Here is a 12,393-nt window from a genome sequence, read left to right as displayed (position 1 = left end):
TTTTTTTACTTGGAGAGTTTCCAAACTAAGTGAAAAGACCAGGAAGTTTCTAAACAGCAGCCATCATAAGAGCTATAAAAAAATATCTAAATGCAAAGGTAGGGAACCTGGGTGCTTCCTTCATTATCTCCTTTAGTCTCGGAGGTACTGGGTCATCCTTCATGAAAAAAAAGGAGATAACACTGTCAAACAACTCCCCACTTTCAGACCAGCACTCACTTGATTATATTTATAATCGTACGAACAGGTGAGGAGTGTAACATGGTTCACGTTTGTGCCTTTTTCTGTCGGTTCTTCACTATGAACCTTAATAATAAAAGTAATATTTCATATATTATACTAACATTGTACTGTAATACCTTATAAAGCCTCTGTTCATATTCACTGAGCAGCTGTTGTTTCAGTGCTGCAGACCCACTTCGCAGCTTAGCATCAGCATGCTCAGATTTCCTCTCCTCAGTCCTTAAAGATTTTTCCTTTCACGTTTTTCACAAGGTCAAGAGCTCAGAAAAAGATGAGGATGTTTTTTGCTTTAAGAGAAAAAGACCCTACTTCTCACTTGATTCACCCCATGTTTTCCTTATGAATGCACTGGTCTTAATTGCTTGGTTCAAAACAAATTGTTCAATTTGTAAAACTAAGGTTTCATTTAGAGCAAAATATAGATCATAACACAGGGAATGCTTAAAGGCTTAGGTAGCATGCGATAGATAAGATGCTAACATATTAAAAATTGACTACCCTTATGACACCTTTAAGCATTAGCCAAGCTCACAAAGTGTGTTTCTCAATCACCTGTTAACACACAGCTGCCACCCAAGGGACTTTTCATGCTGCCATTGAGAATTCAGCATCTTGACCAAAGCAAACTCTGGGGTTAGTGGGCAACCCATTCCTCCACCTGATGCAAAGCCCCCCATGGTGCCTCTACGTCAGCAGAGGCACACAAAGCTCGTAGTGACTCCAAAATATGTCATCTCAAAAACCCAAGATTCCAGTGCCTAAAATGCCAAAGTCAGGGCTTCGAAATGCCTGATAAACCAAGAGTCTACATTAATTATTTAATAGCTGAAATAGCTAAATTAGTCTGGATCCCAACCTGAAACATACAAAAAACTAATTCCCATACTTTTTAAGACCGTGTAAGAACCATAGTTTCAACTCAGGCACTTGTATTTCTAAATATTCAGAAGTGTAATGACACAGATCCGTCATGTCCTTTGTTTCCCCAACAGACTTGTATGCTGTGGGAACACTTAACCTTACAATGAGCCATTTCACAATCAATAACACAACAGCGTTGCCATCCACTTTCACTTCCTGGATGTGGAACGACAACGTTATCCTCCAGCTAATGAACAGTGCTTTATGCGTCAGCAGAAAGGTTTTAATGTAAATGAATATTCAAGGCCAGAATCTTTTCATTAGAGAAATGACCCAACTAAGACTTGTCTGTCATAACCTAGATAGTGTGTTTTTGAAGGTTTGCACAAAATGAATGAGTTGTCTTCTGGAATTACCAAAGCTTAATGTCAAGCTGGCCACTCACTTGAATCGCATCAAATATTCATGGCAGGGGGTCCCCCAGGACCAACACTGAGAAACACTAGCCTGTTAGGACACTAAAGTGTATAATTTAGCACTACTAACTTCACATTGCTTCCTGTATATCATGTCAGAATGTCTACTATGAAAAGTATCCATCAGATCCAATCAAATCTGGATATTGTGAATGAAATAGCACTGACAACTGCCTCAAAACATTGTATTTACCATTAAGCCATCACATTATAACACTCAAACAAAAAGCAACAAAAGCAGGATTTTGAATCGAAAGATATTAAATCAAATTCTGCTCTAATTCCCAAACTTTTGTTATGTTCTCTCATGGTTTGATTGCTACAAATACGTACAGATACCCAGTGTATTAGGCTGCCCATATTCTAGTAAACCTCCGCTTCTGGCCTTGGAGGTTATGACAGCTACTTGGGAGGAGTTTGTTGTCCAAACACTTTCGAACAAGCTAGCAGTCAAATGTGCCTGAGCCCAGTTTTTATGACTTCGTATAAAGGCAGCTCATGAAAATGTCACGTCAGAAGGATCCAAAACAAACACAGGCATCGATACTTACTTTAGGTACTTGGTCTACACTGAGCTCCAAACAGTAATTAGCCGACATACTGGGCGATAGCATCTTCAGAGTGATGTGTGGCGACTTTTGGGTCCTCGGTGAACTAGCTTGGTGAAAGTTTACTCGCAAAGGCGGCTAGTTTGAAAAATTACAATAAAATTGTGTAAGCACCACCCTCGCTCGGTTTCTTGTCGAAAATTCGTCGTATAAGGCGAAGTTAAAAGCGGAGTCGTACTACAAGAGGCAAAATAAAACTTCCAGCTTCCTGGACTTGGTAGTTTGTTGACGTCATTCAGAATAGATGGCGACGATTGGCTGCGGGTGAGGCGCGACGTGACCTGCCCGAGGACGTACTGGAGGCCAGACAAAATTTAAGGATGGCGGTTTCCCCCACCACACACACAAAATACACAGTATTTTGCAAAAAAATAAATAAATAAATAAAAAATGAAAGCCCCCAGTGGATGTTTAGAGTCAAATATAGTCTAATGCTAACAAAGACATGGGCTTCAAGGTTGTGTGTTTGCTCTAGTGTACGTGCAGAGATCCATGGTCTAAATCAACAGAACAGCTATGGCAAACATTAAAAGATCCTTTCAAACAAATAACCTATAAGTTAAGGATAATGTCTAAGATGCAGAGGAGCCAGTCACAAAGTATTAAAGGCAGCACCTTCCTCTTAATAGCACAGATAACATTCTTCAAACCTGTTCACTGCACCAGGAAAAAGCTTGTGAGCAGAGATTTTTTCATTCCTCATGATGTGAAGATTATGTCAAGCAGAAATTACTTTTTAGCACTGTGCATCTGCTGTTTTCACGCTAATGTGAAAAAACTTTCACTGCATGGCAGAGTACCTCTTGTGGTGAAATAAGCATGCAGTCATTTGACTATCAGATGAATAACTATTAATAGGCTGGACTATTTTCACATCACAGAGAGGTGACAGTAGATTGAAAGGGGAATTAAGAAAATGGTACAGAGGAAATCATACACAGAAGAATATCTCACAACATAAATGAGACTCATCTGGACAAAAATCCGCACTTGAAGCCTATAAAGGGCCATTTTTACTAACAGAGTTCATGAGTGCACATTCATAAACTTCACTTGTAAGTATACCAGAGTTAAATGAAAAGGGACATGTGTAATCTGTCTCTTGACAGGTGTTACAAAGCCATCTAAAACCAGAAATACACATTAAACCAATTTAAGATTTAATTAAGTTCTGAGTTCCATTCCAGCACACCCTGAGCAGAAAATGCAAACTGGGTGAAAATATTTTTCCTGAGTAGATCATGAGATATAAAAAGTTGGTAAACTGTCTAAGAAGAAAAGTCATCTTGTATTTAATCTTGAAACGAACATGCACCAATTTATTGTCAAGAACATATTGTGTTTGTTTATGCAGACTGTAACCTGCAGCAAGTAAATTGGAGCTTAAAACTGAATGATTGTGTAACCTGAGGGTTCAACATGTGTTAGTTAGCAGCAAGATGGAGATGGATAACATTTTCAGCAGCACATTACTCCTCTCCACACTTAAATCACAACCTCATCACAACACTTTCTTATTCCCACGCTCACATGACAGAAGTGGCCAATCAAAAGTTAGGAGGAGCATGGCAAAATTAAGGAAAACACAAGTGAAGATTCACCAGATTTTCATTCTTAATGTCACAGTGTAAATGTGAAGGCCTCAACATGTAACAATGCAAATACTGTATATTTTCTGTTAAACGCTAATGTGTAAATAATTAAATGCAAACATCTTAAAAGTATTTTTATAAACATATATAGCTAACAAGTATAGCTAAGCTCCCTCTGCTGATATGTAATCAGGAAGTAAATTACATTTTAAAAGATTCAATGTTTTGATTGAAAACATTGTAATCTCTAAACTACTTGTAGTCACATGAGACATCTGGTGCTCCACTTGGACTAATAACATTCAGACTGTTGCATGCATGTTCATGCAGGGAAAATTAACTAGATTTCAGATATCAGATGATTTTCTTGGCAAACAGTTGCTTTGCAGCGATTTGTCTGTACTGTTGATAAGCTGCTAAAAGACTTGTCAACAGACAGAGGAGGAATGTCCTCTTTTCAATATTAGAACAGCAAACATCTAAGCAGTTCAAAACAGTCAGAAATAGGTGACTAATAATTTTGATAAAGCGATTGGTTTGTGTCATTCTTAACACTAACCATCCATTTTCTATACCTGCTTTAACCCAGTTCAGGGTCGTACTGGGGCTGGAGCCTATCCAGGCTGCCACTTGGTGAGAGGCAGGCACAGCCTGGACAGGGTGAGGGTTAGGAAAGTGCCAACACAGAGACAAACGAGACACATAACTATGCATGCTCATTTTTAACACTATGAGCACAATTGTATTTGTACCAAAATATTCTATGTATCTATCTATCAAAATGTTTTATTCTGGGTTGTTTAAGACTGCAATTAACAAGGGGTAAACTGCGGCAGCCTAGTGTGACCTAAAACAAGCCAAGTTAAACTACCAGCTTTAGTACTTTGCATACACTCAATTCCCAGAGCCAATGTACATTTTTTTCCCTGTGAAACGCTTTAAAAACCTCTTTCAAATAGAAGCCAAGACTCCAAGTACTGTAGCTGAATGGCAGGAATCTTTAGACCGTGGCACAGCAAAGGCTCTGTTCGACCGACGGGAAAAAAAATCCTTTGGTCCGTGGCTGCATCAATATGCATGGAGCAAAACACAATTAGCTATCCATGCAGCAGAGGATAACATGGGATCCCATGTGAATCCTGGCAAATTTTGATGAATTGTCTTGTTGTACACACCACATCCCCTCAACCACTTGTGAGAGAGAGATAAGATGACTCAGCTAATTATATAAACTTTTTTTGTGTTTATGTGTTTTTGCACCTCCGATTTTCAATTGTTGATTCATCATTGCAACAAGGGTTAATATGCTGCAACCCTACCACAATTTTTCTGACCAGGAACCCCAATTGATGACTGACGGTTCTTGCAGACACAATCTGATCACATAAAGAGAAGGCAACCATACTTTTTTTCTGACGTTCCACCTCTCGGCTGAAAGGGTTCTTCCATTCTCCCTACCTGTTGAGTTATTGTTGGGTTGTGTGGGGAAAGCAAGGTCATTTTATTAATATGGCACAATTCAGCAACAAGGGGATTCAAAGGGCTTTATAGACAGCATAAAAGCATTAAAGTTCAGTCATATCAGTTGATCAAAATCAAACTGGAAAGTCTCAATGTTTGACCTGCACTTGTTCAGGTGCATACAAACTGAAAGCAGCTTCTCCATGTTTTGTTCAAATTCTGAAGACGTGTATTTTGGCCCTGAACCATTTAAAGTCTGAAGGTAAAGCCATTAGGAATGTCTCTAAAAAGAATAATTGTACACCGTACAGGCAGGAAGTTGAAGGTTTTTAGAGGCTTTATCGAGTTTTTAAAGTTGTGTTTGTTGATTGAACAAAATGTCATCATATTCTAATTGTACTTTTGTACAATTAGTGGAATATTGTATTGCCAGTAACTGATTGGGTATCGATTACTCGTCTAATGTTCAAGATTTTGTCTTTGAAAAAGGCACCAAAGCCACTGCAGGCTTCGGTGGATAGAAAGTCAGAGTCTACTGGCACAGAAGGATTTTTTAATCTATCTGCATCCATTCTGACTGATGTGGCGTTTCACCTTGGAGATCTTTTGTTCCCAGAAATTACCTTCACATTAATGCGTACAATGGCATTCTTAACCTTTGTAAATTCAGATTTAAGCAGTTCTCCAAGCTCATTAAACTGAAACCAACGGAGGTGTGCAGGAGAAAGCCTGAATAAATGAGTCACTGTTCTTATCATATGCCGTTAATCTCCATTTGAGCATTTGTGTGTACATATGTTTCACCCTCAAAGAATACACAGGAAGTACCTGGCAGGAAGGATACAAGAGTGTGCCCCTCTGTTGTGTGTTGGCCCAGACATATGCCAAATTAACCAAAAGTTATCAAGAATGGAACATAGTTGTTTGGTTTTTCTATTCTTGGAATTATCAATGTAAGTATTAAAATCACGAACAATAACTACACACTCATAGTCAAAGTAGATTACTGCAAGAAGGTCAACAAATTCATTGAACAATACTGTTCTATAATTTAGTGGCCAATAGATATTTTAGTAGTGAGTAAGTAAGTAAGTAAGTAAGTAAGTAAGTAAGTAAGTAAGTAAGTAAGTAAGTAAGTAAGTAAGTAAGATTTATTTGTACAGCACCTTTCACAGACCAGGGTCACAAAGCGCTTTACAGTAGAAACACACAGTTTGGAAGTACATAAAAGTACAAGTTTAAAAGGCCAAGGCAACTCAGTGACAATCATAGCAGCCCTAAGACAATTAAGCAAAAACCTTGAACAAATAATAGGTCTTAAGTTGCCTTTTGAAGGCGTCAACAGACTCCATCGAACACACAGAGAGCGGAAGATAGTTGCAAAGCCTGGGAGCAACAGCCTGGAAGGATCGGTCTCCTGTGGTCTGGAAACGAGTGCATGGCACCATCAGTAGATTCTGATCCACAGACCTCAGATCCCGAGCTGGGATGTAAGACTGGATCAGATCACTGATGTAAGGTGCCTGACCATGCAATGCTCTGAAAGTTAAAACCAAAATTTTAAAATTGATCCTAGAGGAAATTAGCAGTCAATGAAGAACTTTAAGAACAGGGGTTAAGTGAGTCCTCCTATTAGAGCGGGTCAGAATTCTCGCTGCAGAGTTTTGCACTAACTGTAGGCGAGACAGCTCCTTCTTGTTTAGACATGAAAACAAACTATTACAATAGTCCAAATGCAAAGACAAAAATGCATGAATGATCAGCTCCAAATCATTTTATTACACCTTTTTCCTGAGTTTGGAGATTTTCCTCAGTGTGGCATAAATGGATTATTTCAACTCAAAAGACACATATTTAAAGGATATGAAGTTTCTGCAAAATCTGTGAACAAAGCAATAACTCTTTCCCCTATCATGAACTCATTCCTCTAAAAGATCTGAAGTTTGGAAGGGTTGCATCAAACAGAACAGCTACAGTGTTATCTCAGTCTAACCAAGTGTCTGTTAAAACAAGTCAAGATGATATCGAAGAGTAAAATCAGGTATCAACATTTCTTTTTCCATCTAAGGATCTGACATTTAATAAACGCTGGGTTGAAAACGTTATCTGGACGGTGCTTGGTGTTAACCAGCAAATAATAAGGTATCAATGCTAAACTTGTCAAATCTGCAACGCAGGTTTACAAGACTTGGCAGAGGTACTTGCCTAAAGGACCCAGTTTTTCCTGGGGAGAATCTTAAGAGGTTTCAGCCGCAAAGACTCGAACCAGAGGAAAATAATTTGGCACTCAAACTTAAATGAGTTAGAAGGTCAATTGTGGAAAGACCTTCCTCACTGGTCTCAGGCAGGTGCTGAGGAAGCTCTCCTCCGAGGTTTCTTCTGTGTTGTGTTATTTCCTCCCATACTGTTATTTTGTTATTATATTATTTCCCATATTGTTATTACGTTATTTTCCTCCCATACTGAGAGACAAGCTTCTAGGTATGGGTGTAGCCCACTCCCTGACATCGTGGATTATAGACTATTTGTCTGCCAGACCACAGTATGTTAGGATGGGGAGATGTGTTTCTGGAACACTGGAATGCAGTACTGGGACTCCACAGGGTACTGTTTTGGCTCCTTTTTTTTTGTTTTACCCTGTACACATCGGACTTCAGGTACATCAACAGGAGAAGAAGTACAGGGACCTTGTGGAGTCCTTCTATGGCTGGACCAAAAAGAACTGTTTGCTCCTGAACACAACCAAGACCAAGAGCTGGTGGTGGACTTCAGGAGATCTAAAACTATATACCAATCATTCTGCATTGATTGGAGGGGAGATAGAGTGTTCAGACCTGCAAATACCTGGGGGTGGTGCTGGATAATAAACTAGAGTGGTCTGCCAACATAGAAACAGTGTACTGGAGGGGCCAGAGCCGTCTCTTCTTCCTGAGATGGCTCAGTGATGTGATATGCATGTTTTATCACACTATCATTGAGAGTGCACTGTTCTATGCTGTTATTCTGCTGGGGGAGTTGCACTACAGGCAAAAACTGTAGGCGCCTGGACAAACTGGTAAAAAAAAGGCTGGTTCTGTTGTAGGCAGAAGGCTGGACCCTCTCAGTGCTCTGGTGGAACAACGGATGAGGAGGAAATTAGATTCTGTTTTGGAGAATAATAAACATCTTCTCCACAGCATCCTGGCAGGACAGAGGAGCAGCTGCAGTGAGAGGCTCATCTCTCTGTGCTGCAGGACTGAGAGGTTCAGGAGGTCCTTTGTTCCCACAGCCATAAGGCTTTTTAACAGTGAGTGCTGACATATTTTTTCAAATTTGTTTAGTCATTTATTTAGTCATTTAATTTTAGCAGTTGTAGTAGTAGTAGTGGTGTTTTTATTAGTATTATTATTGTTGTTGTTGTTGTTTGTGACGAAGCCCCCGTCACTACACGCAGGTGATACACGGTAAAGCACCCTCAGTCTTTCATACATGGATCATATTTGCATTGTTCCCCACTGGTTTGGTGGTGAGTGCACGCACCACATTGGAGTAATGCTCAAACATCATATCTCCAACAGAAGCACAAAAAAACCCACACTACTCATCATATTTGTTTTCTCCAGTTTTCTTTATTTTATGATAGTTACCTGTACTGCTGCTGCCATCCTCCTGCTCTCTGTGCCTGCCTGGGAGACTAAACAGAGCAGCAGAAGCAGCAGCCTTTTATAGTGTGGTTGGCTGCGGACTATACCATCTCCCCTCTAAGTGGAGGGGGAGAGTTCATGGTCTGTTCATATTTTCTGTTGTAATTGCTCAAATGGAGCGTGATTTATCATGGTGATGGTTTGTATATGTTATGTAATGGGGTTATTGCAGAGCCTGTGTGTGAAATGTGGTGGCCAGAAGTATTGTTTTCTCTATTAATTGGGTTGATTGGTCTTGGGGCTATATAAGGCTCAGGCCGACCAGACACTCGGGTGGAGAGTGTGAGGGCTGAAGTAAGGGCTTGTTTTGTGTCCACATAACTGGCTTCTTTATTAGATTTGTCTCCCTGTAAATAAACCGCACAGTTGAAGCACTACCTGCAACTCCAGCTAATGATGGCAAAACGAGGCTTCATGAACCAATGAGGCTTTCCAGCCCAAAGGTTCGCCAAAAGGTTCATTACCCGAAGCCTCATTGAAACGGTCTCTCTAGTGACACCTGCTGTGCAAAAGGAATATATGACAGACTAAATTAACCCTGAGTTAGAGCATCCTGCAATATAAAATAAACAATTGTTGTCACTGTGTCTCAATGAAAATAAATGTGTGAAAACTGCATATATGGAAGTATTATTGAGTGCTATGGTGTTGATCACTCAAATGAAATATATCAATGATGGACAATGACTACAGTGCTTATGGAACTGGGAGTATGAAAGTGCTTATGGGACCGGGAGTCAGGAATAAACTGCAACCGAACAGTATGGGCAACAAGACAAATATAAGTTATTGGTTTTTATTTTAAAAAATGTGTGTCCATAACGTTGCGGTTTAATATGCCCAGAAGAAAAAAGAGCGACAACTACTACCCATAACTATGTTCTTCTCTCGAATAAACACACCTGCACCGAGGGCTTTAGAAGAAAAAAACCGCTAGAGCGGAGTCAGGATGCAGCGGCTCAGTCAGAAGAGCAGTGAACTAACGTGAGTCACTATTTGTCCCACTGTAATTTTTATTTTTTTTCATAATTATTTTTCATTTTCTCCCGTTCTAATCCAATGACTCGGGTCGCGGTGGGGCGGTACTGATCTCCGCAATTTGAAGACTTCAGTTCGTATTGATGATTAAAATTATTATTTTACAGTACAGTAGTTATTTGTAAAAAAAAATAAAGGTTACTACTTCGCGGATTTCGCCTATCAAGGGTTCTTTTTGGAACGTAACCCCCACGAAAAACGAGGGTTCACTGTATATCCTATATAACTATTCTAACACTATTCTAACCTAATTACGATATATTCTAATGCAGTATAATAATAATAATAGATGATATGACTGATATAATAACTGAACTTAACCACTAACTCTGATACAACCAACGCACACTCTACCTCTCACCAATACCAAACGGCAACTCAAAACCCTCGAAGTGCCGCAAGGTTCAAACCCTTTTTATGCGATAGTGACGCTCAAAATGAATCAGTGACATGTACACTGAATCCGAGGCCTCGTTTGTCATCAGTCACGTGATTTTTATGGAAACGATTCAAGCCTCGAACCATCGCTTCATCTGGCTCGCCCCTTTTTGCTCGACACACGCTCCGAGGCCTCGCTTCAAACGCCACATCACTAACTCCAGCCATTTTGTATTTGCATCCTGAGTTTCCCACGTTTTTGTGACATTTGGTGGCAGTGGTGGGATGGCCAGTCGCAGAACTTAGCGTGTTTTCAAGAAGCAGACCGGCTTGCGCTCTCATAAGCTACAGATTGAGAAAAAGGTAGAGGATGACTGGGAGACAGCAGCTTCCTCTGGGGATGAAGACCAGAGGTATTAGGCACAAGGAGCAAAGCCCAGAGTGTACCACCAGCTGCTCGCCTGGCCACCTCCCGGGCCACCGCCTGGACCGCCGCCTGGACCGCCGCCTGGACCGCCGCCTGGACCGCCGCCTGGACCGCCGCCTGGACCGCCGCCTGGACCGCCACCTGGACCGCCACCTGGACCGCCACCTGGACCGCCACCTGGACCGCCACCTGGGCCTCCGCTGGAGGATGGGCTCTTGGAAATGATACACCTCTTCAGGGGTTTCCTGGTGGCGCGGCAGAGAAGAGATGATATTCTCCAGGGCGAGCTGCGGGGCCTGCGTGTTTCCCTGGAGGCCTCAGCATCCCAGCAGCCCAGCATGCAGCCATCACCAGCTGTGCAGTCCATCACAGGCGGGAGGGGCCGGGCAGGGTGAGCTGATGACGCCTTTACATAACAGACTACATAGTTCTCCTGGTGGTCAACCAACAGTACAGAGGAAGGAGCCAAAAATGCCAACGTATCAACAAGGGGAGGACATTGGAAATCATCTCCTTCGCTTTGAACGCATGGCAAAGACTTGGCAGTGGCCGACCAGTGATGCCGGTAACGCGTTACTTACGTTACTTAGTAACGCGTTACTGTAGTCGGACTACTTTTTTCAGTAACGAGTAGTCTAACGCAACTACTATTTCAAAACTAGTAATCAGATTGAAGTTACTTATCTAAAACATCGTGCGTTACTATATCTGCATTTCGGGGGAACGTATACTCCATAGCGGCCATGTTGGCTTTTGTCAACATATATTCACAATTATTATAACCATTCATTTGTATTGAAATAATCTGGGATAATTTCATTTTCTTATAAGCAGTGTCCGCGATGGGAGCGGGGTTCGCCTGAAGTCACTCGTTATTTTACATCTACCTACCCAGTAAAAGTGATCTGTCCCACTAAAATGTGAAACACCAGCGATACCATTTGTTACATTTTACTCACTTTCCCTAATCATTTTGAATAAATACACCAATCTAAACCACAGTTTTAATCAGTGCCTGTCACAGACGATAGTTGATAGGTTTAGCTATTCGTCCTACGTTTCAGGCAGTGCTATGGAGAGGGCTAGCTAGCTGTTTATCTTACCTGGTCGCAATTGATGACTTAAAGATGACTTGTTAACGTCTTTGTACTGTATTACATCTTCTAGTACCTATATACAATATCTGAATGAGTGTACGGGTGTTTATCTATATGTATACTTCGTCAGTTGTAGCTTTGGGTAACCCAGTAACAGCTGCAGTTGTAGGCGACTAGTATACAAACATTTCTGCAAAGCGACGGGTCTGACGATCAATCAGGTTTGTTTAAACTTTTATTGGTCAACGGGTGGATACAGCAAGATAAACGTGACATTTTTCGGTCAAAAACTTGACTGTCATACTGGCTTGGGCCCATAATTATCAGCAGGTTATGTGATATGACCGTCCGTTTGTCTGCATCGCTGCGAGTGAATGACTGATGGCGCCAGTCAAAGTGTCTAACTTCTGTAGGCCTATCATATGCCGTGCTTTGCTAACTGAACAAATTCTTTGAAATGTTTCTCAAATTGCCCATTTCTTTCGGAATTCCCAGGGATCTGGAGCATTGTTGTAAAATTCTGTTGGGG

At 41.0% G+C, this 12,393-nt stretch overlaps 1 protein-coding gene across 1 annotated transcript in view; it reads right to left on the bottom strand.

Annotated features, from left to right (window-relative positions):
* Nucleotides 1-2,419, bottom strand: part of hk2 (hexokinase 2) — a 55,054-nt gene extending 52,635 nt beyond the window's left edge. Inside the window, exon 1 of the mRNA XM_075468310.1 lies at nucleotides 2,132-2,419. Coding sequence (XP_075324425.1) covers nucleotides 2,132-2,194 — 63 coding nt within the window. The 5' untranslated portion in view covers nucleotides 2,195-2,419. The remainder of the gene's footprint in view (nucleotides 1-2,131) is intronic.
* Nucleotides 2,420-12,393: the final 9,974 nt, after the last annotated feature.

This window comes from Odontesthes bonariensis, chromosome 6 (genome assembly GCF_027942865.1).
Source record: "Odontesthes bonariensis isolate fOdoBon6 chromosome 6, fOdoBon6.hap1, whole genome shotgun sequence".
Classification (NCBI taxonomy): domain Eukaryota; kingdom Metazoa; phylum Chordata; class Actinopteri; order Atheriniformes; family Atherinopsidae; genus Odontesthes; species Odontesthes bonariensis.
The sequence above is the reverse complement of the archived record's forward strand: the minus strand, read 5'-3'. Positions and strand labels throughout refer to the sequence as shown.